The 27,294-nt window shown below is 41.3% G+C and overlaps 1 protein-coding gene across 8 annotated transcripts in view; it reads right to left on the minus strand.

The window, feature by feature from the left end:
• Window positions 1-27,294, minus strand: part of LOC143259073 (putative receptor-type tyrosine-protein phosphatase mosPTP-1) — a 690,783-nt gene that overhangs the window by 59,989 nt on the left and 603,500 nt on the right. For all 8 annotated transcript variants that reach the window (XM_076519905.1, XM_076519899.1, XM_076519902.1 and 5 more), the window contains exon 4: window positions 5,844-6,025. In XM_076519905.1, the coding sequence (XP_076376020.1) occupies window positions 5,844-6,025 (182 nt within the window). The remainder of the gene's footprint in view (window positions 1-5,843; window positions 6,026-27,294) is intronic.

Raw genomic sequence — 27,294 nt, forward strand, 5'->3', positions numbered from 1 at the left:
AAAATATTCTTATGTTGCATGCTCATATCTCTAATATTACAAACAATTTTTAATATTAAACTGGCATTAAAATGGCACCAATGATACGAAATATGGAACGCCGATGTGAAATGCAATATTTTTACAGAGAACCAAAAATAATTGCGTTCTTTACGTGTATTGACCAAAGCACGACGGTTATGAGATCACGTTTAAATAAAAAAAATGTATAAAACAGCCGTTTGCAATAACTGTATGTCGAAATGTCAAGCTCTGTACCAGCAAAAGTGTTCGAGCAGCGACGAAACAAAATTCACCTGTCATGTCACTGGCTTTCGTGCGACTGACAAGTCACGATGTGTATGGTGTCAAAATGAATGAGCGAAGAAGTTTACAGGCAGTACACGTATGTTTATATTCTTAAAAATAGTACCATTACGAACTTTTAATAAAAGGAAATTTTTTGGTTAAACGCCAGATCTTCAAGAACATCGAGTTCGAGTATTCGCCAGGTTCACGTGACCCAGTTTTACAAGAAGTAGAAACGGTGGTTCATGAATGACACCCGTATTCGTCGAGTTTTCGTACTCGATTTCTTCGACGAACGACGCGCCGAACGAAAAAATGTTATTCCTATTTTCGATTTAGTTCTACATACGCTCTGTCTAGTTGCATCACTTGTCCGTTCGCATCTTGAATACACAGGTTGAACAACTTTACCGTGTCACTTAAACGTTCCACGAAAATATGTTTCAAGCAGAAGTCCGTTGAAGGTTTTTGACAGCTCGCATTTTTATCGAGATACCGAGGTGAATAGAAACAACTATTAAATCGTATTCGTTATAATAGGCGAAAGTCCTATACCATGTTCGCTCAGATCAGTAGCAGCGAGTTTCTATCAATCGGTGGAATAATTGCCTTCGAGCTCGCGGTTGCAATTCTAAGTTCATTACTCACGTGAAAAAGAAAGTATCCACGGTGTCTCGTTTTTTTTCCCGATTCATCGTGATATTTTTTCGATTCGAGGGTATTTCCACCGCGTCAATATTTTGCTCGATCGCGCGGCGTTGTTGTTGACGGTTCTCGTGAAAACGACGTTTAAACGGCGCATCCGGTCTCACGTATATCGGGAAAACAGGATGGGAAACGCCGATGGAAAAAAGCGAGTCTTCGGGAAGCAATATCCGCGGAACGTATATAATCGCGTTCGGCTTAACGACTCGCGGCCGGAACCGTTTGTTTTTCTTCTTTCTCCTTTCATCCGGCCCTCGTACTCGCTCCCGCGTTGATTGCGCAGCTGACGATCGCCGGTATTTAAATTAGTTATTGACACTAGCCCTGTCATCTGCCAGTGCAATCATTCCCGAATGCGGGCAAGTCTTGATAACTAGATAATTGTTCCTATCTCACGAAATACCATAATCAACCCGCCAACGGACCCGAGTTTATGGATTTAATAGCACCGATTTCGCGTACCTCGCTCAGCCAATGATCCCCACGTTATTGGTCCTTGTTTCGGTCCCGCAAACCCCCACAAATGCTACAGAGATTTCTGATTGAGTCTATTTGCGCCCGCATTTGGCCGCGTGTCAAACGTCCAACCGATTTTTATCCTGTCCGCCGCTGGATTTGCCGCTTGTTTTGTCGCACGTTCCTAATTAATTCGGCTTACACGGCTCGTCCTCCGCGCGGTTGTTCGTGTTATTTACCCGGTAAACGGATATTTTTAACGATGAGAGCACGGATTACGGGGACAAAAGTAACGTTTCAGATTGTTCGAAATCTATTGTAAAGATTATGTCGTATATTTCGATTGTGCGCGAAATTACGATTGCAGGAAATTAGAGGAATTCCTCGAGAAACAATTTAAAGGGTAACAAAGCTGTTGATCGTTTCGACGGTATTTGTCAAATATTTATTATCGTATCAACACTTTTAAATCAATCAACGCGCGAATTTAAAATACTAAATCTTCCGTCCCCAACGACCCGTGTTGCAATGAAATTCCAACGGTTTCACGACTACAGCGTGATATATAACGTCCCATCATTATTCTTTTACAGTCTCGTCAGTATCATGCGTGCTGCGTCGATTAATTGAGAAATATGATATCAATCACTAGTTTCGATACCCGTGAGTAACGCGATATTTACGCGCAAGTTGGCTGCGTTACGAGCTGGATAGCCAACGTTTCCTGGAATTTATAATTTGCTGTAATGAGTGAACGTTTTGCATTACTTTGTTAATACGAGTAAAATGTATTTATTCAGATTTTGATCTGGAAAAAAGGAAAAAGATCTCTGAATTTCAAACTCTTAAATTATACCGGTTTGAGAAATGTTTGTTGCAACGGATACGAAATTCATGAATTCATAAGACTGCCGATTTTTATGAAAAATAAAAATTGTTCACGTTGATTATAAGAATCGCAAGTCAGATGACAATGTCTTTCCAATAATTCAATTTAATGTAAAAATATTCTCAAATTCTTCTCATGACTTTACAAGTTTATTTTTTATCTAGCCATTTTTGTCAAAGATACATAAAATCCGCAGTCTAGTTATGATATCGGTCTCGATTCTTGAGACAATTATGGAGAACCGAAAAAGTTTCATAACTGTTACAAAATCTTTTCGGTTCATTATAAGCGTCAACTGACTTACGATAGCTTGAAACAGTTACTGTCAGAATTTATCCAATCCCAGATTGTCTTCAAACGGTCCATTAAACGGCACGCGAGGAAATAAATGCAGCAATGCAACTTCGATCAAACGTATTCGTTTCCATCGTCAATATCAGTTTATTCAGTTTTGGGTATCTCATCCTGTATATCTTTGTAATCCAGCGAGCGAACGACTCGCGAAATTTCTTCCCCAGCTGACGAAGTTAAAACAGCGATTCTTTGCCCCATGAAATATTCACTGCCGAAATCTCTGGCAGCCAGGTAATTCTATCCGCTGGTCGTCTCCGAGTAACGCGTTAATTGCCGGCGCGATACGCATGGGAATCCAGGTCGGCCAGGCTCGTAACCATCGGCGGCCCGGTTGGGACCGTGAGAGGGGTCGGCGGGGTTGGTAACGCGAGCGTCTTTGTCATCGTCATCGTCCCGGGCGCAAAGTTTGTTGAGCGTCGTAGGTATACACCGGCTGTCGTCGGCCAATCCCGGCGGCGTTGACAGAATTTATAGGGCTTAGCTGGCGCTGCTCAACCTATTTTCCCGGCTGGCCGAGCTAGAAAGACAAACGGAGGATTGAAGGAGCAAGGGAGAAACGCGGGCCGGACCGCTCGAGTTAAGCGCGGCTGTACATTGCTTCTTCCCGTGCTGCAATTAGCGCCCCTTTAGTTGCCTGTGCTCTCTCGCGACGCTCCACCCTGGCCGCGGAGAACCTGGCCTCTGCTAACCATTCTTCTCGCCCTTGTCCCCATCCCTAACTCCTCCCTTTTCTATCTCAACCCCTCCATCGACCGTCGCGTTTCAGCTTCTCCGCTGGAATTTCGACCGTTCGTTTTTTTCCGACTCGAAAATTGGCCCCGGGACGCTCGTTCCCATATCCTTGACCCGATTTCTCACATATTATCATTCCCCATAGCGTTTCATCGGCTGTCAGTGCATGCGAATAGACAGTTTCTTGACCCTTGAGGGCTGCGTTTACGTTTTAAGGGAGAGGAAGGCATTCAGACGATAAACAATTACCGGTAATTAGTTCAGATAAAATTTGGAAAAAATATGCATTTTGATAGTATTATTTACGCCGACTCGAATCATATGCAAATTATTTTGTCAACCAATTTGTTTGATAATAACGCAATTTCTTTTCTGTGAGAATGTTATCGGATCGAGATATTCATAACCAATTCTCTTCAATATTATGCAGCGAAACTACAGTAAAAATTTCAGCGTGAAAGCATTATTATTGTACGAGTTATTTCAATTTTAGTGATGAATATTGGCTCCACGGTCGTCTACATATGTGTGTATCAGAGTTCGGCAATATTTTATTCGGGTGTCGGATAAGAGATAGAGAACAACGAATAAAATTTTGTTCGACGCCACCAAATAAATATCCAATCGAATAAAAACATATCTAGATCAAAATTTATCCGAATAAGAATCCAAATAGAAATTCATACGGAAAATAATCGCATCATCAATAACAGATGGACGTTCTCGTTCTTGAAACCATTTCTGTGCGGTTCTTTTACTAGCAGCATCTTCTCCACGTTACAAATGCGTCTGGCTACATTTGATGCTGTATTTTCAAGTTTCAATTCATAAAGCTCGAATTTTGAACTCCTCGGTATTGATATTTACTGTTTACGAGACAATGGAAAACCGCAAAGCAATTAAATCAGCTTACAAGGATCAAATCTTCAAATTAAAGAAACTTCATGCCCCATTTGTCAATTTCAACACGAAAGTCGATTTGCGTGTTTTATTAATAGAAAAATCGCATAAAGTATTCGATTCTGAATTATTTCGTAGACAATTCCAATTATTAGCCAGTTATATTAAATTCACTTAGAAGATCGACCAAAAAGCTGTTTTTCTTTGTTTTATTTAAGAATCTAAAGTTGACCTTTATGCCTTGTTAATTCTTTGCAGCAGAAAACGAAACTATTATTTTCACACAAAGGCTGCCGTGAAACAAAGCAATTATCGTAGGCAACAATTTTTGCGAAATTTTAATTAAAACATAAATGTTTGAAATGATAAAGTTAGTTGGAACACCCTGCACAATTCCAATTCGAAATTAAAACAGGATGGTCGCATATGTACGTGGATGCGATCCTTTAAAAATATTTCTAATTGTCGTCGTCCGTTTTTATTTTCCTTCATCCGTGTTCATTTAAATTAAAATCATATCTAGCGATCTCTAAAAGCACATTTCCAACAAGATTAACATACTATCGTCGAGAAGGAGCTTCCTAAAAATTTAATTTTGTACATACTTGAAAGAAACCCCTTTGAAACCCTAAACACCCTCGTTATATACTTCTTATTAAAATCTCATTGTTAGTTTTGAAAATATTAAATATTTTTTGAAAAGTGGATTTTTTCAAACTTCACTGGTTTTCTCCCGCTGTGCGACCCGCAGATAGCGTGTTAAAGTTCGAATCGTTCCAATTACTGTTTTACTCTGCGTTGCACACGATAGATTCTTCAACGATCCGTCTCGATCACGTTATTCTGTAATGCCAATATCACTTGCACGGCTTTCCAATGGAATAATTCGAATACAAACGCCGACTTCATATTCTGTCGAGCTACCGACACCGTCCATCGTTTTGACGCGAGTGAGAGTTCAAGTAAAAATAGACCCCAACCAACGTTTCCCAACCACTTTTTTTCGAACTACGAATCGGAGCCGCAACTTTCACGTAAAACATTGTTTCCAACTGAGTAGTCCCTCATACCGCGTTAGACTTGTTATTCTGTGCGTCGAACCATTATATTTCACCGCGGGGTTGAACACAATCTACAAAAACTTCTTTTCCAGTTACTACTTGTTAAAACTGTAGAAACACCGGCTATCGAGCGTTGTACTTTCGTTGATTGAATTCAAAGGGCAAATAATTTGGATCCAAAGTTTCGCGTTCTCTCGGTGTTCCACAGTTCCCAGTTCTTGCGGTATGAATTATTTGCACCCTCCAGCCTCTTCCTCTGCTCAACCGGCGCAACCCTTTCTTGCCCGAGATCTACAACTGGGGCAGGAAAGTCCGTGGGGAACGGTGCTCCCATAAAAGTTAACCGTACATATGTAGACACATCGAACCGGATCGTTTTATCGCGGCTAGGGCTCGTAACCGATCGAAATCCGACCTCGATAAGGGGAATGCTGGTAATTACAATTGGAAAAACATACGTTCACGGAGAGTCTTGAGGTAATAGGACGGGGGGCTGGGCCGGCTACGTCCTATCGCGTTCACGGCCGACACGCGGAAGCTGTAGGTGGTGTACGGCAGCAGGTTCTTGATGACGTAGGTGGTATTGTTGTCCGGGGTTTTGATCTCCTTTGTTGTGTTCCAAAGCCCGTGCTCGTCGATCCTGGAAACAGTTGTGTCGTCGTTAGTACAGAACTTGCGACCGTAAACCTTGATGGGAAAGGATTCGAAGAAATAATCTTCCGCTTGGAACGCGTTACCATTTTCGTTCAACGGCCAGTTAGGGGACGTATATACGGTTACGTAGGATCGTTGAAACGAGGACTTTTCGACGAGATAAATTCTATACGATTTCACGGTTACATACTTCCGTGAGATACAACCTCCTTGTTGGATTTGATACAAGGTTAACCCGCCATTTACATCCACGTTATTAACCTTTGCACTCGAGCGGCCACCATAGTTGCCGCACGATAATTCACAATCTATACGTTCCTAAATCTGTTTGGGTTTAACAAATTGCTGAAAACGTAAATGCGGAGCCAGCAAATTCACCTAATTTTTTTATAAACGAGATGAGAACGATGACGCAGAACATAAATATAGTAATTTCTCCCTAATTCGCGATCAGATTGTTTTGGAAGAGAATATCTCTTTCCGAATTGTCCAGTTTCGTGCGCAATTTTTGAAGCTTCGTGTGCAAAAACTCGAAGCATTACACCTCATGTATCATCTTTCGAAAAAACTGACAAAGTACAGGTTATCCGACCTAAATTAGCTCAAAGAAAAATATTGCCGTCCATGTTACTTCATGTTAAATATTAAACATTCATTCGTAACCCATCCAATAATGCTTCATACCTCAACCAGTTTAGGTCTTCGCATCGAAATCTCGATCGTCCCTCCGTTCATCTTCAAAAACACTCGAACGGAACCGTATTGTCCTTTCAAGGCGATTGCATCGTATCGAATTGCAAATAATACGAACTGGTGGACGATTTGGGGGGAAAATGGGCTTGATACTTTTTTTTTAATGAGAGCTCCATTTGTAATTTCGTAAGAGGAGAATTGACGAATCGATTATCGAATACCCTCGAGGAGTCGGGCTCGCAAAGAAATGATGCAACGTCGTGGAACCGTAAGTTCCGCAACTGATTGGTTCGGTAACAATAGCTTGTCAATAAGCAACGGTTGGTTGTGCTTAGACATTAATGGTATCGGCGGATCATTGATGAGTGGGATGCGACGTACCGCGATCGGATGCGCGCGCGATTAATTATGCGAGCGAACCCCACCTCCCGCGAACAATGTGATTTTGCAGGGAACAACCGCACCCGGATTGTAAGTGGACGGAAACGGCGTTGTTCGACGTGGAATAATGAGTGGTCGAAGACGCAGCACGGCTGCGACCGTGATTTTACCGTCTCGCAAATTATACAGGACTCGTTCCGCCCTAATTAATATAGGTTATTAATCGCGGTCGCGATCCGTTACGGAAAGTTCGTGCGCAGCTGCGGTTCTCGTAATTGCCACAGTTTGCATTCGGTTGATTCACCCTTCGCCACCCGGTTGTTCACGCGTGTGCTCCCTTTACTGATCGAACCCTACCCTTTGGGAACAGTTTCGACGTAAAAGATGGCAATTACTCTTCGTCGACGGTGTTCGAGCTGTTAGTAGCAGAAAGTACCGTCAACCCTGCGTAGAGACAAGGGTAATGCGTGTTACCCGGTTCTTTATCTGCTTTCGCATCTATGAAAATAAAAATAGTTGTCCCCTCGAGTATCCTTCTATTGCGATTTTATCAGTATTCTTGTTTGTAGGTCGTAGAAGTATTAGAACCGTATTGCGAGTACTCATTCTTTTATCTACGTATTTTTAATCCCACCGTATGTGTACGAGATGTGATCAAATTAGGTAAAGTTTGATGGTTTTGCTGGTCACTATTTTATGTTCTTCTGCATCAATTTGCCAGTTCTCATCGAGATGCGAAAGTTCCAGCGTATGCTACGAGTAATTCGGTTTTTGGCTAAATTTGTCGTCCACAAAATTACGAATTACCTGTGATCAATAATTATTTGAGGATCTGCGAACGTCGTCCAGGAAGTAAAATTTCGCTGGAAATAGCAAATCCAGTTTCTCGTCATTGCGAAGTTCAGTTTCGAGCGGGTTTCCCGAAAGTGCTTAACGTACCGCGTGACTTTTTTTCTTCGAGAAAGTTGAAAAGTAGAAAATTTTGATGCACGAATTTCTTTCATACCAATCCTCCAGATTGTTCGAAATCCTGCCGTGTTGGCTGCGTTTTGAGATATTTTCCAACGCGCCCGCAATTTATTCAGCGTTCTACGGCTGTTCCAGCTGTAATAACAAATGCGCTTTAATGCGTCGAGGGAACTTTCATTATTTCACGCGCGACGTTTGTACAACGTGTAATACCTACAATCACGTTTCACCTGCGAAGTTATGAGGCAAATAATGCGATGCGACGTTTCAGTTTCGCGTCGAAATAAAGAAAATAACTTGTCGATTGCTTTATCAACCGTGTCCATTATGAATTCCGACGGGAATCCGAGTCTGTGTTTAATTTAACAACATTTGCTCTGATTCATCAATACGTTTCATAACACGGTATAATCAGCATCGCCAATAGTAACGCGATAATTTCAGTAACGATAATTTCAGGAACGATAATTTCAGGAACGATAATTTCAGTATCGCCATCCGCTGCAGTCTTATATTAATTGTGCCGATTCAAATATATCCGAAAATGATGCATGTTGTACAATACAATTTACAAGTCAAATGTGCTAATATTTCAATCACTAAATAATCAAATACAACGGGCTCCATTGGCGGACGGGGAAAGGGGGAACAAGCTGCGCATCGGCGAATCGTAAACCAGCCGAAGTGTTTGCAGGGACTCTGGAAAAAAAAATAGTGAACCGATCCAATCATTACACTCAAGAAAAATAGCCGACGCTTTACCCGTACGTTACAGGCAAATTGTTTAAATGGCCCGCGGCGGGTAACTGTTTTCCCAGCAGATTTAATAACAATGCGCTCAGCTATCTGTTACGCGCAAACCCCTGTTTCCCGATACAATGGCCGGCGCGGGGACGGGATTATACGGTGTGTATTTTTTAATTCCCTTTCCCCCCTTTCTCGTCGTTCCTACACCGTCGGTTGGAAGTGTCGGGGCGACGGAACAGCGCGGCGTGGGCTCTGTGCAACGAAAAATCGCAGCGCATAAAAATTATTTTCGACGAGAACGATATCCGGTCTGGCCCGGCCTGCCTCGGCCCGCTCCTACCCGAATCAAGCCGGCCCGGTCCCGGAGGGATACCGGTGCGGTAAAAATAAAGCCGATAACTCGTTTCCAATTAACGTCGCTCACCTGCCGTTTACCCGGCTCTTCGATTTGCTTATCGTTTGTACAAGCAGATCATTTCAATTTTGGTCACGCTTCGGGCACAGTCATTCGCTGGCTTTTCCAACGCACCGCGAAATCGATATCGTTGTTCGCATCGTTCGAAATTCGCCAACCAACCACCCGCTCTCTCTCTCTCTCTCTCTCTCTCTCTCTCTCTCTCTCTCTTTACGACTTCCCGGCTCTGCTATTCCCACCATCCACGCCGACACTGTTTTCGCGATCCGCTGCGATCGTTATTAGATCCCCAGTTACAGGCCGAACTGCATCGCTTTCGAATCTATTATTGTCCCGTTGCCCCCAATGAGAAATCGGCTCCACGGTACAGCGTGTCCGCGGAGCTACGCAATCCGCTCGTACGGTAGAATTAAATGAAACGAAACGCACATTTTTTATAAGAGATACACAGTGAATTTGCGGAGCGAACGGCGCGCCGAGCCGCGCCGTTAGCGGCGCGAGTCCGATTCTTTTCGCGAATTTTCGAAACGCGCTTCGTATCTGTAACGCGGGGTATCATGCAAATTTGAATTTCGGTACATTAACTCTTATAGTGGCGGAGTCACGTACGTGTGATGCTCGCGATATCATATTTTACGGACGTGAAAAGTGCCGACTGGTTTGTGTTGTGAAAAGTACTGGAATATTTAGTAATACGCGGTCAACCCTCCTATAGCATGGTATCCTCGGAACATGGTTTCGATTATAACAGGGTGTGAAAATAGCAACAGTCCTTCCTTCTACAACACGGTATTCTTGTAACACATTGTTTTGCCACTATTTTATTTTTTAGTTTTTTGCCACTGGTTTTTTTTCAACACTGTTTCCATACAAGGTTTCGATAAGCTTGACATAACCTTCTGCCTCTGTCAAATACGCCTCCCCTTCTGCTTTTGTATATAATAAAAAATTAAATTATTTAATTCTTTTTTAATTTTATTTTTCTAAATAATTTACTAAATATTTATTCACGTTGTAAATATCTAGTCACATTTGATCCTGTGTATTCACCGTGCACACTAGTATCACGATGTCCGCTGTCCGGAAGTTTATCGTGTTATGGAAGGGTCGACTGTATATGTATACATATTACGACAGAATAAGCGAACTTATTGAAGAAGGTAGCTTAAAAAACGGATAGCAAGGCTTGGGTACATTTGAACTTAGTTTGTAAATATTGTTATTTGATTATCAAGTTTCTGACAATTGATTTCAATTTTCACATGTTTCATTAAGATCTGTGAAGAAATTAATGTGTCTAGCAAGAATGCCTCAAAAACTACGTTGAAAAAAATTGTTGAACAAAATTAAAATAATCCTAACTATGCTCACTTACATTTTCATCAAAATAGTCCGCTGTTCGAGTATTAACAGGTATTTAATTTTAAAAGCATAATACATAACATCATTCGTCGAAGCACAACAAAAGAACACCACTTATTAAAAAAAGAAAGGCAGAGCCACCAATGTGTAACCCTTGTAACTAAATTTTATCGACCAACCATCTACTTTTCGAATGCAGGAGATACTACGCCCATAGACAAAAATACAAAATAACATCGCCTGCGGCCCTGACATCACAGAAACACGTAGAAGGTAAAATATATACATATATATTTAATATTATTATAATATTATTTATATATTATTTAATATAATATATAATATTATTTATATATTATTTATATATTATTTAATATAATATTATGATATTATAATATTTATAAATACAATTGCCAAGATGTCGCTAATGACCTAAAGATCGATGCGACGTTAAACATCAAACAAAAAGAAAGAGTACACCACTGCGAATGCTAATATGCAGAGTAATCAATAAAGTCGACAACGAAGGAATTTAATGGTTTAGAGAAGAAAGTTGTTCGTTCACCAAAACGATTCCAAACTTCCTTCCTCCTACAATTGTTACCTGTTTCTATAGTGCAAGCGAACACGTGTCCAAACAATTGTTCAACCGATGATTGCATCAATTTCCGATCATGCTATTTCGACGATATAAACACAAATTTCCGGAGGAATTGAGATATGCAATCGCGATGTATGTATCTTACTCGAGGATTGCGAACCCGTTTCCGCGTGTTTGAAGATCCATTTAATTTCGAGCGGATTGAAATTCGATCAAGAAAAATTCCGACTTACTCTTTATCTCGTAGATCGCGACAGGTTTTTGCTACGGGAAGGATCGATCGTTTACACCCTCGCAGTCGCCGTGGCAGAGTCGATCATATAGGCTCCGCCACTCGACGAAAAGTTTCGACCTCTGTGAAATAAGAGGGGACCACGGTTGAACGAGGGCGCCGTATGAGAAATTTTGATTCGCAATGTTTCCCCGTCTCCGTTCAAATGAATCGTCGACCCTAACTTTTCGATCGACGAGCACCGCCCGTAAGAAAACTGTCACCGTGGCTGACGCGGAGCATTCGTCTTTCAAAAGAAGATCCAGGCGGATGAAAACGCGTCAGAATCCCTTCTCGCCCTACCGTGGCTGAACGAATTAAGTTGCAAAAACTCAGTTGAATTCGATTCTTTTTTATTAACCCCCAAGGAATTCGCGGTAGATTCGCGAATCTATCCTCGCGTAATATTTGTATTCACAATGTAAATGTAAAGAATATAAATAAATTCAAAATATAATATAACGTTTACCATGTACATGACTATAATTATATCAAATGTCAATGTAGCAATAGTGTTGGAGTTATGAATGCAGATATTACGCGTGGAGTAGAAATCTACACCGCCGAAAGTTCTTAATGATTCAACCTCATCGTTCAACCAAAAAGCTATCTTATACCTTTCTAGCCTGAAGTTTCATAATAATCGTTTTTTTCTTTTTATTCATTTTCTTATAGTTTGATATTTCAAGAACATATTCCTGGAACGTATACTTTATACATCAAAGTTATAATAAATACAAGAACCCTATACCAGGGTTAAAGTTGGATCTCTAATACAAAAATGTGGCAACTGCATCAAAATACCATACAGTTTTTTATATCTCTACATATTTAGCCTCTCCGAGCTGGCGAATAGATACCCGAAAGCCTGAAACTTGATAGAATATTTCAATTTTTGAATAAACTGTTTATTACAAAATTATTATCAAAATATTTATTATATATGAAATTGAGAACGCGGTATTGATAGGAGATCGCGTTTAAATTTTGGCGATGTTGAAATATGATTTTGAAACAAACATTTCGGGATCATTTATTACGGATCGTATACACTGGAAATATTATCAATAAATATTATTTCTTGTGACCACCATACGAGACTTGTAAAGAGAAACTGGAAATTGAAATCGATTCGGATTCGTGGGTACATATTGAACGTGATCTCGTCTCCGAAAATAGTGAACTCTCTCCTGACGGAGAGCACTGGTGGTAAATTGATCAGCAAGAATAGAAAAATTTGAGATTACCGTTAGCATTGCTTCAATATTATTCATCCCTTCGTTACCTTCTGTCTTAAAATATGTTTCGACAAAATGCCAACTGTGTGAAACAAACAAGAACGATTTTGCTGTGAAAATTTAATTGCGCGGGCTAGTTACGAACGATTACATGCTACGTTCAGACACCTCTGGAGTTAGAATTGCAGCTTTTACATGGCTTTTATATCGTAATTACCATCTCTGCGCCGGATTCAACGAGTAAAAATCATTCCATCTTCCATTCATTACACGAGATTCGTTTTTCTCTATCCAGATAAAAATGTTCACCACTTCTCGCCGGTAAAAACCTGCTGGGCGAATGGGTTAGCCTTGATGAGGGTTGAAACGTTCAGAGGAGCAAGTGGAAAGTGTCGTATTACAACGCCCGTTCGCGAAATTGCCCCGAACATTCACAGCGCCCGCGAATTTCGCCCAAAATCCGATCGGTCGTTCCCCCTCCTCTCTTCCTTTTTTTTATTTCGGAGGTTCTTCCTGTTCGTTTCGAGGTCCTTTGATTTATTTCGCTGGGGAAAAAGGACCACATCGTTTCGAAATCCGATTTAACCCGCGGATGTTCTGATATCTTGGCGACTGATTTCTCAGGTCTGCGTTCTGGCATTGTTTGACACTTTCAAGCACAACTTCGTCCCAGCGTAACTTGTAACATTATCAGACATCTGCTGTTTACTTGGTTGCGTGTCGTAGAACTCAATGTAACCCGGGCCAACCCCTCGAACATGCGAAAATAATGCCGTGACCGGTCTTCGACCGTGATTATCATAACAACAGCTTTTGCAACCTGTTTGATTCCGTGCAACGAGCACATTTTTACCAGCGAAACAAGACTGACATTGTTGGACTCCGTGTTGATACAAACTCGATTCTGTCATTAAAGAAAGATCTTTTATTTTAGATATAGCCCCTTTAGAATTAAAGGGGTTGGCTATCGTAATATCGCTGTTGTAATAGTGAACTGTGATTGTTGATCGTGTGTCTTTCTAAACTTAAAGGATTTCTTTCTTTATGGGAGGAAAAATGGAATAAGGTAAAATTTTGTAGGTTTAGAATATCTTTCAGCAGGGTGATTCATGATTTTGGTGGTTCTTAAGAATAATATTCTCTAATGTTCTCTATTAGAATATCTAAATGCTATCTACGATTTGAATCTCCTGGAAAAGTTTTGCTTCAAATTTTTCTTACGATTTCGTGTATATGAAAACAAAATTTACAATTAGGAGTGTTCGAATCATCGTATTTCAATAAAATGATGTAAAAGTAGGAACATAATATTTAGAAGAGACGGAAAGGGCGCAGTGAAATATAAGAATAGCACTACAAATTTTTGAATAATGTAGATTTTGAAATATTCAAGGATCCATAAAGTTAAAGTTACATTGCTGCGTGCTGTTTTAGTTTCATGTCTAACTTCCCTTCTCGAGAAGACGTGACAACGTCGTCTGTGTTATACAGGGTGAGCTGGAATTCGTAGTATAATCGAGTAGAGGAAAATTCTACGTGAAAAAATAAGAAATAAATTTAGTATAACATTTTTTTATTCGGTGCTCCGTTTTCGAGAGAACTTTTAACATCGATTTTCTTGAAAACGGAGCCCCGGATAAAGAAATGTTATATCAAACTTTTTTCTTATTTTTTCACGTAGTATCACTCTCTGCTCGGTTGTACTACAAATTCCTGTCCACCTAGTATTCCAAGGTTGTTATTATTATTATTATTCCAAGGATACCATTTACGTGGTCATGCCTGCCAAAAACAATATTCACGACTCACGTTTTTCGAAAAAACGGAAGGTAACAAACAAATCCTATCAGGAACATTACCGATAATTTCATGCCTCGAATTTCAACAATATTATTGTTTAAAAATTTACAAACGCTACGGTAAAAACGTGGCTCTGGCAATCAGTTGCGGAAGTTTCCAACTGTTTATTAGTAAACATTGAAGCATACCGACAGGAAAAACACGAAACGGTATTCGTACCGGATGTATTTTTCCTCGAGTTTGCAATTACTCCACGGTATCGATCGAATTTCAAAGCGAAACATTTTGTTTATAAATAATACTGCTTCATATCCGCGGGAAAGATCTCGTGATCGAATTGTGAATAGTAGAAAGCGACGAATAAGCAACCAAAACTATCTGGCTAACTGAACCCTTCTTATTCGAACTGCTGTCGAGCATATTATCAATTTACACGAACGCGTATTCTTGTGCACAAGTAATTAAATTGCAAAACAGAATAATTAACCCCTTAACTTGTACGCTCGAGTTAATTCGAGCGCGCTAAACAGGCCAAACTGTGCGCACTCGAGATAATTCGAGCGGCGTTGTATTTTATGCTGCTATAATTTTTCACCCTCGAATATAATCGAGAATTGAAAATAACAATGTGAAAGCAAAGGAAAAATATCGTTTTATTGATATTTATCATTTACATGGGATTGTAAGCTGTAACACTTGTTTATTCAAGAATAAAATATAGCCTTTTTCCTTTTCAACATTGCAATATTCGGCTCTTTTCTGCAATGTGGATCAAAATCCAAAATTAAAATAAAAGTTTTGATTATTTTTGTATTTAAAAAATTTTTTTGCCAAGACAATGTTCTAAATTGTGTTCTTTAAATTAAAAAAAATTGATTCTTTTTGGCCGATTCTTTAAAAAAAAACTGTGCGTTAAGGGGTTAATAAGGTTATTCATTCTTAGCAACATGAGACAATCGCGTTTCTGAATCGTTTTATATTCCGATCGATGTTGTCAGATTACAGACGTCCAACGGTAAAATAGTGAAGTAAATGTGGTGTATCTGTTTTGCCGCATTACCAGTCATAAGCATTTGACCCTCGGTTATCCGATCTGCAACCTGGTTTATCCGGATGAATGGGAGCACAGCGGGAAGTGTTACCCGACGTATTCGAGTAAACGAGATTCTACTGTACATGATCGTCTCGACGCGTCAAATCGAAATCATCGATTGACCGTTTCGGGGTGGATGACCATCGCTCGCAGGGGTTGCTGTAATAGGTGTTGTTATTAAATCATCCCGCGAATGGAACGATCCATAAAAATAAAAACCGACGTATCGAGATATAACGGGTCGCGGATACGAGCACTATATCATTATTGACAACCGTCTTGTAAAAATAAACTGGTTCCGCGGTCTGCACGCTTGTTATTCACCCGGCGATCCGTTGACACCGTCCTCTCGTCAATTCGAAATTTAAATTTGATATCGCTATTGTCACATTGTCTCGTTTACATTTTTAATCTTGTTTAAATTTCATCGTTCACATAACAGGCGTGTCGAATTATAAATTTGCTTATTGATCCGAGCATTTTTGCCGTTATTATGCGAGAGCATATCAACCCCGACATCCGATCATAAAATGTCAATAATTCATTATCCAATTTAAATCGATGTTACTGGGACAGCTTGCAAATATCCTTCTGTTACGAGAACTTCCTTTGTACGTGTGTCAATCATTCGTTGTTGTACAGTTTAACATTTTAAGAGCGAATTCTACATGGACGGCTCAGAAGCCAATCAGTGTACGTCCATTAATTTTAAAATTAAGATAAATACGGATATCACAAATTAGCTGTACAAAAATAACAATTCCGCTAATAATGCAAAGCAGAATTTTTATTATAAGATGGCATACAAATGAAATTAACCAGAAGAGAAATAAAATAAAAAGGATAATTTTTTTCTTGGATAAAACGATTCCCTTCTGAACAATTTCGTTTAGTCATTCTGTGATCAACATAACTGTTACTATCTATTGTTTATTTATAAAGAAATCGATTGTATTGACTTATCGACCGAATATGATAAAGATGTATCTGCACTGCGTTATTCATTTTCAAACAAAAGTGTGCTTGCACTGGTCGGCTTCTGAACTGTTCATATAAATCAAAATTTTGAACGATGTTACTCACAAGGTCATTTCAAGGTCTATTTGATAGAATCTGTTTCGGTGTTCAAATCGATATTAACACTTTATCGTCCGGTCGTGGTTGAGGCTGCCACTCAGTAAGGACTGGCTTAGTCGCGCGCGCATTTGCTCCCAGTACCGGCTAAATTTTCGCTATTCATTGTGTTGTGCTTATTCCTTTAAAAATAATAATAAATAATAATATAATTATTATAATTATAATTCATAAGGATATGGGGAGGTCAGCATACAGGAGGTCAGCTACTAACGAAACAGTAAAGAAGCGAAAACCGTCGATAGCTAAAAGTCGATTAATAGGCTATCGGTCGATAAGCATTGGCAATCGAAAAGCCGATTAATAGGCTAGCGATCGATAAACATTGGCAATCGAAAAGCCGATAAATAGGCTAGCGGTCGATAAAGTGTTAAGTCGAGTTCGATAACCCAATACTATTTCAGAGTATAGATAAAATGACTTTTTCAAATCACCTAGAAAATTACATGAAACAAAATTTCGTTTATTGAGAAGATGTTCACCCCCGCTCAGACAGTGTATAAATATCTTACATTGCACCACGGCCTCCGTAGAGTGCGGTGCAAATTATATTAGATCTCATCTGGCAACACTTTTCGTATGCCAATTACCGTTGATAACGGAAACTCATCCGGTTAAAAGGCTAAACGTTGGTAATTCTAGAGTGTGCAGCACAGAGAGAGAAATGGCAATCGCGATGGTATTGTCTGAAAGTAGATTCCTGGATCTGGTACCGTAGAAAAGGCGCATAAAATTCAAGGTCGCCGCATTACCGGCTGGCCCTTAATCCGGCGGTCGCGTCGCGTCGACTCGTGAACGTATTCCACTTGCCTAACTTCGGTTAACGAGCAAATCACGTTACACGTGATATCGCGTTCTCAGAACGCCATCTACGGCGTTAGCCGTGCTACATTAGCCAGCGCCCGCAATTAATTAAGTTACAAGCGGTTTAATGGGGATCTAGTTATCTCTTTGATTGGCCCGCTCCTCTCCGTGCTACACCAAATTTCTCCGCCGCACTTATTTCCGGGCACCCGGTCCCCGCGCCCCGCCATTTTGGCCCCCTCCAACTACGGTATCCGGAGACTCCTTGAAACAAAGAAACCGCACCGGGAAACTGGGTCGTCTGCTAGATAGAGAGCCGTCTAAATGATCTCAATTACATTCTCAGTTAACCGGGGAGCTGGAGCTTTCTACTTGTCCGACTATAGTTCCGCCATCGTTTGAATGTTTCCTGCGCCACGATCCACGGAGGATCCTCTTTGCCGGGGATGCATATTAACCGTCGATCGATGCTGTTCCGCATCTTCTTCTTCTTCTTCATCATCGTCTTCTTCGTGCTCAGTACTGATCCCAGCGCGTTCCGTTTCTCCGGGGAAACGCTGAACGGAACAACCACTGTGTCAGATCTTTGAAATTCCGGCGAGCTCTTCTCGCGAAAATTTCGCGGGTGCGAGCCGTGACGTAGCCTCGTGCACGCCGCGGCTTAAAAGAGTGTCTAGCTCTTCGAAGTCGCTCGTTTAAGGAAAGCTTCGGTCTCCGAGCGTACGAAACGCTGGAACCCTCCCGGAGAAACATTGCGCGTCGTTAGTCACTTTCTTATTCGCTTTTTTTTTTGTTCGCAAACATCGCCGGAGAAGAATCGCTCGCGAAAAGATGACGGCTGACTATAAATCACGACGAAGTACATTTTGATGATTAAAGTTCTTCATGCTTGTGTTCATGACTTACCAGTTTTGACACGTTGTTCTGGACATCTTAATAACAGTACTCTTTCGGGGTGTAGTTCTTTGCGCGCGAGGACGGCGGATGCTTTGAGGCCGATGCTGTTCTTAGCCGTTCTCGTAACCTTAATACGTACGCCATGTTGTCGCGGGACAGTATCGCCACCTTAGAATCTCATTAAATGATTCTGCTGGGCGATAGAATATCGTACGTTGCGAGTTGATTTTGTTAAAACTTTTGCTTCACTGAACTCCGTTTACTTGTATCTCTTCCAAACGAATAAACATTGGGCCTTCAGAGTTTTCATGTTGAAGTATTTTAAATTGCATGTATTTGCAATGCGCGGAGAGATAGAGTTTTATTAGTTTTTTATTAGTTAGACATTGGAAATGCGTTATGATACTATTTACAGCAATCGGTTTATTATTTACAGTATCGCTAATAATATGTGATGATGTTATTCAATAAAATGTGGAGGAAAAATGCGATGGTATTGGAAAATGTATCGACGATCGACATCAGTTTCTCATGAAAGCAACGGTGCACCTAAAAATTGGAATTTTTATATATTTATTTTCGTATGTATTTTTAATGGAACAGCGTTATTTCGTTTAGTAAAATGATTTTACGGAATACTCTGTGTGAAAAGGTAATGCATATAGTTTAACGTTACAAATAAAGATCTCCTGAAATATTAAAAATTTTTCGGCGATTTCTTTTTATTCAATTATTTGCCCATAGAATATAATAGAACACATTTCCGATAGTTCCGTTTAATCGTACCTTGCAAAACACTATTGACAAAGATAGCGCCGAAAATTTCTTATACCGTGCTTTCTATCCTTTGCGCTGAAAATGTTTCCCTCGGGGAATTAATAAATAATTAGATAATGTATCACTTAAATTATATGCTCGCAACTTCCGGAATTAAATAAACGTTTAATTTGTGAAGATGTTTCAGGACAGATGTCACTGTAGAAAGAGAAGAATCAAGCTTCCATCTCGAGAATACTCAGACTGACTTTGATTGCAGTCTATCACAGCACATCTTCAATATTTTAGTATCATCGAGAGTGTCACCGCAATATCGACACCTCGGGGTGACAAAACGCGCATAAATAAATTACGATTGAAACGGGGATCACGAAACTCCGTTCGACGGTCTGGCCGGGTGTTAAGATTAAACTAGGACACCGCTCGGACCCGATGTTTTGATACCGCGTCGATCTATAACCCGATTTTCGGCGCGTCCAAAAGTGTCCTGTTTGGCTTTCACGCGCGATTCGCTGAAACGCTTTCGACGTAACGGCCAGGCCGCGATTAATAACGCTTTATTAAATCACCCGCGGGATAATCGAACGACGGGAACAGAGGCTGTGTTTTCGCCAGACGCGTTCGCGCTTTTTTTACCCTCTCCTTCTCTCTCTTCCCCTCTATGTACTTCTCTCTCTCCTTCTCTGTACTTCTCTCTCTCTCCTTCTCTCTCTCCCCCTCTCTGTACTTCTCTCTCTCTCCTTCTCTCTCTCCCCCTCTCTGTACTTCTCTCTCCTTCTCTCTCTCCCCCTCTCTGTACTTCTCTCTCTCCTTCTCTGTACTTCTCTCTCTCTCCTTCTCTCTCTCCCCCTCTCTGTACTTCTCTCTCTCTTGAATATTTTACGGTGACCAGCTGCACGCACCAACCGCGTCGAATAATTATTTTTGCGAAATACGGGGATGGCATTCAAAAACGTGACATCTCATTAATTACATAGCATGTGTTGTATGAAAACTGGAACCGTTCAGCGGAACGGGGTTCAGCGTCACGGTCCGAAGCTGCCTGCGTTTGGCTTTTTCCCCTCGCATAACGAGGACGGACAAAGCGGGTGGGAAAGAACAAGGGAATCGTGCTCCCCCACTGTGCGGTTTTTCGCCCACGGTCAGCCGTTGCTCCGCTCCTCTTTGCTAATTAAATACGTTTCACCTTAATACCCTGGTAACAAGTGACGTTTTTCGGCGGCCGTTTGCGAAGCGTGTCGCAGTGCTAGACGTGCGGTCCTGTTGTTTACACCGGGGCCGTTCTAAGCCAAATCGATTACTTTAAGCGTTCCGTGTGTCACGGAATTTCTTCCAGATCAAATATGCTAAACATTAAGCCGTCGTTTGCTGACTCCTTTCTTAGACGCAGACCTTTGAACTCTCCAGTTTTCATCTACTTTTATTCAAATACAGGTTGTACTTGTACTTGTGCATTATTTGAGTAAATGTTCGTTCAAATGATTGTTTAAACACGGAATTATTTGTTATTTGGAAGTTCAAATAAGAGACAAATATAATTATTATTTCTATAGATCTAAATAAATGATTTAAAATAGTAACATTTAATCTTATTTACAAATACAATTTCAACTGTTACTTATTAACCCTCGGATTAAACGACCAAGGAAAGATAAAAATTATTTATAATTTGCTTTTCACGTAAATTCGAATAAAAGATAACATTTTATTTGCGAAACTGATTTACAAAATATCCGCTCTATAATATACAACAGACGAAAGAGAAGCAAAAATTATTTAATATTTGTCTTTCCCTAAAATCCAAATAAAAAATGAAAAAAAAATGAATACAGCAAATTCTAGTGTACCCGTTAAAAACAGCTGACTAGTTAACAAACAGAATTACATTTATGTCGAAACAGTGTTTTGCATAAATATTCGCAGTCTACTAACTAAACTGACAGCAAAGATCGTACTGATTAAGTTGATCACGGACAGAACGTTGTCAATCATTTTCACGAAATCGTAGGAGTGATTCCGACTACGAATTAGCGATCCTCTAATTTTGCGGAGCACACGTATCAGAATGAATTCCTCGACATCTAACGAGTGTGCACGTACGTTAAGCTCGCAAGAATGATCCGCAGGCTACCGTCGAGATTTCCGCCCGAGTTCGATCCGTCTCGTCACCAACGCCAACCGGGGATTTGTGGATCTCGACGGACGTATGCACGAACGTGGCGAACGTGCACACGCGGATACATACGTCCGGCCGTTCGCCGTTCTGTTTATGCTCGGCCCGGAATAGTAAATTGCTCGGTATTATCTGGCCGGGCCCGTGTATCGCCCGTCTCCGCCACGAACGAATCGGCCAAATGTCAATGATAATCCTGCGGGCGCGTTCTAATTTTGAGTGATGAACGCCGCCGCGTTTGTAGCCTGTCTCGCCCACCAGAACCGAATCTGCTCTCGGTGCCTCGCAATTGCCTCCGAACAATTTCCTCTCGCCGTTGTTTCGGAGTGGTATTCGAGCACCGCTTTCGTCTCCGCTCCGGTTTTCCCTTGAATAACAAACGGAAGCGAACCGCTGCAAGATGAAACTCCGCGCGCGCGCGCGTGCGGAAGGTCGCTCGAAAAGAGGTTACAGGGTTTATCGAAAGTGATTTGTTCAGCGAGGCTCAACGGCGCGGAAACATCGAGGAGTCGCGGATTTATGTCGTGTTTTTTCGCGACCCCTCGGCCGGCCATCAACATAAATTCCGCGAGCAGATCCGGCGCATAGCCACGAATCATGCGGGGATCGACAACCTCCCCCTCACCCACCCCGAGTGGTTCGAATTAAAAATAATGCAACTCCGCGCGGACGTCCCCTGGTTTATTCTCCCGCTTTTCCATTGTCCCTCTTTCGCTCCTTCTCGCCACAACGATAGATCGTATAAATCAACGCGTCAGATACATCCCCGATAAACTGTCGGTGAGCTTATCGATCCCTCCGACGGTGAAATCGGCTGGCGCGCCGCGAGCGAACGCGATTCGCAAATTATAATCGGTCACCGAGTCGCGCACCGTGATCTATAAACTCGCGCATATGTATGGAACCGTCGGGCGTCGTATCAACGCAGTCGAACCGCATACGGTATAATTTTTCAATCCGGTTTTATGGTCCTCATCGGCACGCGTGGGATTGCATTCGCAGATTTCATTGCCGCTCTGCTCCAAGTTTTCCAGGATTTTCGAAATTTTTCGGACCGTGTGACAAATCGATTCTACTTAGGAGTGCCCGCAATTTTTCTGACATACATCTCTTAGATCGATTTATTTATTAACATTCAGATCACTTTTACTGTTTTCAAAATTAAATAGAGACGGATGAAATCGCGGTGTTTCGTTGGTCGTTCGCAACAGAAGAAAGTATACGGGTTCCTGTCACTCAGGTTTTACCACTTCAACTTTTGAATAACAAAAGCCATGGATAGCTCCAAAAATAATAAACAGCGTAAGAATAATTATGGCGCGGGTATTAAAAGCTCGTTCATTTTACGGTTTAATCTAGATCCGCGGTGACCATTTATTTCTTTAATAGTCTCCGTAAAAGGAATTCTTCGTTAGAGAGTTTACTGATACAAAGGCCAAAAGAGTGGAGCAAAGACTGCGAAATAAATTCGTTGACGATCTGCGCAATTATTCTCGTGGTGCGCGGTGATGCGGTTTTGTTTCACGTTATAGAACGGAAAGATGTAGAAGGTGGAAATAACGTTAAGGTGCGTTTAAACGACACGAATAAATTCTTGTCCGTATCCAGTTCGTAAAAAAATTCGGATTCGTCATTGGGTTTCAAGATGGAACGGTAACACAATATACAAAGATTTGTCTCCGAGCATTATGAGATCCGTAGGTGTTGATGGCTGTTGTGAAATATTTTTGCTATTTATAAAAAAGTAATTACTTTTTATGTTTCTCTGTCGTTACGTCGTTACGTTGTTATTATACTATATGTTATGTCGACGAAAGAAGCCCAACCCACAAAATCTAAGTAATTTGATTAATGAAACTGGACCTAGAAAGTTACAATTTATCATAATGTATGATGAAATATTACAGATGCATTTAAATATACTTGAAATAATACACAGATACGTGAAATAAGAATCTCTTAAAACTTTGCGTATGGAATCGATCTAGGGTCGTCGAATCATTCTGGGAGACAGGATGAATTTCGCTTTGAGCATCGTAGGACAAGTGGCAAATGAACGAACATCTATTTGATCGGTGTAAATGCACCTGTAGACGTTCCACCTCTGTTCGAAAACCATTGACCCAAGCGTCGTCGCCATTGGACGGCCTGACAGTGGCGTGCTTTTTCGCGTGGTCGTCGGAGATGAGAGAACACGGGAGCAACAATTTGTTGTTTTGCAGTTTCCGTCGGTTGGGTACACTTTGCAACGGGACGCCTCGTATTCCCGGCAGATTCGAATTTCCCGCGTTCACTCAGCCGACGGGGAAAAAAAGGGGAACCACCGATGCAGCGTCCTTGTAGATCTCTGTAGTTCGGTTTTGTTGTTTTTTTTGGGGGGCACGCCCCCACTCGGAATCCGGTTATTCCAGGGTTTTGTCGCGCCCCTCGGTACACGGCACCGATTGATTCTTTTCATGGACCGTTGCGATCACGATAATTGTCCGTGTCCATGGCTGCGTTGAGTTGTCCAACCAAATGTTTTGTTTCTGGCTGCCTGGCGCGCCACGTTTCGAAACCATTCACGCCCGCAGAACGGAGCTTTCCTGTAACGCAGCAAAGCTGCCCGGGGTCGGGGTAAAAATGCGACGAAAAATCGCCGGAAAAATCCAATCGAAGCCGGTTCCATATATATATACGTACGTACGCGCGAGGGCACCGGCACATACGCGTGTGTGCAGATAAAGGATAGAACACCGGCTGCGGTGTTTCGCGTTAAGTAAACTGCGCGTTTCGCTGTCGGTCGCCATGGAATTCGTTAACAGGGATCGTTGTGGATAACCGATGCCTTCGTTTCAGCCGTCAGCCATCCGTCCGTGGCCGAGCCGTTCGTTCCTGCGGACGTTGTTTCGTCAAGTGTTCCCTACCCGGAAAAATACTTTCGACCGCCGGCGGCGGCGAGATTGCCGTTTTCCGACCATTTTTCCCCGTCGGTTCGCTTCACTTCTGATTATCTCTCTAGGCGGTGGTAATTCCGCGGCCGGGCTCGTACACAAGACCTGTCGAATCGGGAATCGACGATATTGTTTGCTAACTGCGTCTCTTTCGGCAGTTCTATCGTTCCCATGAAACACAGCGAACGGAAATAATGCTGCACGGAAGTTGCACGTCCTCGGAATGTTATTTATTTGAAGTTCGTTGGTATTTTATTGCGGATTGCATAGAATCGAGGTCGTCTATCTGTGGTACAGGTAGCGAACGGATCAACCATTCCACGGTTTTAACGATTATTCGGCGGTTGCGACCATATCCGTGCTAATTCTAATGTATCTATTTTCTTTTAAGTATTTTTGAATTTGCTCCTTCGTACTCAAGAGCGGATCCACTCGTTGAATCTAATAATCACTTAACCTGGTTGCTGGGAAATTTTATTTTTGCTGAGACGTTTCAAGCGTTTCTAATTTTAGCAGATTTCAGTAAACAGTTTCTCTGAAAATATGGTTAGGCTTTATGCGGAATGCTATTTTACCCAGCACACTCCAAGTGACCCGCATAGACCGCGAGCTGCGTTAAACTTTAACGCGGCTATCAAGATGGTCATTGAAATTTTATAGAATGTAGGAAACTTAAAACGCCACCGTTTCTAGCTTCTACAGCGCGAGGTTCGTATACCTTGAAAAATACAGATGTAAAAAGATGAATAAATATTGTTCGAAACGATATTTTTGTCGAAATCGTCGTATTCGGATAGCACAGACGGTTTTCCATTAATTTTCAATGAACAACGGCTCTTGTATCAAGTGTCCACCGCGAAATGTTTTACACGCATATCATTGATCGCGCTAAAATCATAAAGTTCGCGTTAAGCGATGGAACCGCGGTAGCTTAATGTATTATTAACACGCGGGTATGCAGCGTGGGTAATCGTTACATTTAACAAAAGTTATACACAGCGAAATGTTATTCGGTTTCGCCAGGAAAATTTCGGCGGTATTCAATCCGAGAATATACGAGGTTCCCGGTCCCTCGTACAATTTGAATAATTCGTATGCATATTGTATTATTGTAGAAAACGGTTCCGTTGGGCGGCTTTTGTTCTAGCCGGAGTCTGCTTTTACACTGTTTACGGTCGAATAATGAATTACTTTCCCGGAAGGAGCGCGAGCGTGTAAAACGCCCGATTAAAACGAACACCGAAAGCTTTCCGGGCCCCCGCGTGAACGTAGTTAAAATTTTACGCGTATGTATTTATCTCCGGACTGCGTCAATAAATGCCAGCGTCGCGGAAAAGATAATGGAAAGTAATGGATTCGTACGAAATGAACTTGCACGCTGAATCAATTATACAAGCTTGCTTCTCGGCAGGGAATACGAGGGGCGAACCAATGGAAATCTGCCGCGTACAAGCATTGTCTGTAGGACTACAATAAAATAATGCAGAATTCGAAAGCAGCCTTTGGGAAAGCAATTAAAAAATTTGTTTGCTTCCCACTTTATTTGTACGTTGGGCCGATGTTGAAATTGAGAGGCATATTACGAAGAGCGGATGTGTTATCCGAATGCAGCCTTTGATCTCTGTGCCATGATAGTATAATTGAAAGATTCATTTATTCGGCGTTTTATTGGAATATTGAGTCGAGATACAAAATTGAGCAAAAATCGCGAACATCGGACATGTTTGTGAAAGCAGCCTTTGATCTCGATCGTGAAAATGGTGGTACAATTGAAAAATGTTTTCGTATTTTATTCGAATATTGAGCTGATATCAATAGTGGATTACAGGCATTTTACATGAAAGTATCCCAAAAATGATAGAAGAATTAAAACAGTTTGCTTCAACATGGAACCGATGGAAGGAATTGAGAGAAAGCTACGAGGAGCAGACATATTACGTGAAAGTAGATTTTCATTTTAACCGCAGAGTCGGAAGAGTGAGAATGATAAAATAAATGAAAATCCCACGGATTCAGATTTTATTCCATTTTAGCAATGAGAGACCAGAATAAAATTTCATAAAATTTGTCAAATTAAGGAATCCACAAAGGCAGAAGATTGTGATTCACGTAGAAAAATTACCAATTGCAGGGAGAACAGAGACGTTCAGGAAAATTAAAAACATGTTTAGTCTTTATTTTTATAACGAGTGATGAAAATGATAATTACAAAAAATTACAAAAAATATATAAGAAGGAGAACAATCTGAAATTTGTTAAATTGAAGGATCCACGAAGGCAGAAGGTTCTGATTCACGTAGAAGAAAGGACAATTGCAGGGAGAATGCGATGTGAGGGAAAGTGACCGAAACGATTTTGGATGTCCAGCAGATTCTATTCCGGCCACGTGCAACGATTACGCACGCCTCGTTACCTCGTGCACGCGTCGTGACGCGTTGAACGTTGTTCTTGGTCGACCTAGAGCACAACGCCATATCAAATCCGGACCAGACGCGTACCATAACTAGTTCAAACACAGAGGTCTCGGGTTGGCGGTATCAGAACCTCCGTTTCCCATCTGCTCTAATAACGTACAGCCGAGCGATAGACTCGGGCACGTCCGTGTATACGTAAGTCTATTCTTGTTCTCGCCTATTTACTCGCACGTACGCGTGTCCGGATGGGTTACGATATGATTTACACCTAGCCCGCAGCAATGTGTCACCGAACGACACCGATGATATTACGGAAGCACGCGGTCGTCACATCGCACCTTCTAAATTCGCTTCTCGTCGCGATCTTCTCCGAGAGATTATCGTTTATTGAAAGCTTTCACGATTTTGATCGCGGTAATATCCGTTTAGTAACGTATCACAACGCTGCGCACTTCCAGTAATTACAGAATTAATTAGTAATAATTACTATAATTTTGGTTAACTCCAGTTCTAATTAGTATTTATAACTTGTGCAACGTTGCCACCAATAATT

The sequence above is a fragment of the Megalopta genalis genome, chromosome 3 (genome assembly GCF_051020955.1).
Source record: "Megalopta genalis isolate 19385.01 chromosome 3, iyMegGena1_principal, whole genome shotgun sequence".
NCBI lineage: Eukaryota > Metazoa > Arthropoda > Insecta > Hymenoptera > Halictidae > Megalopta > Megalopta genalis.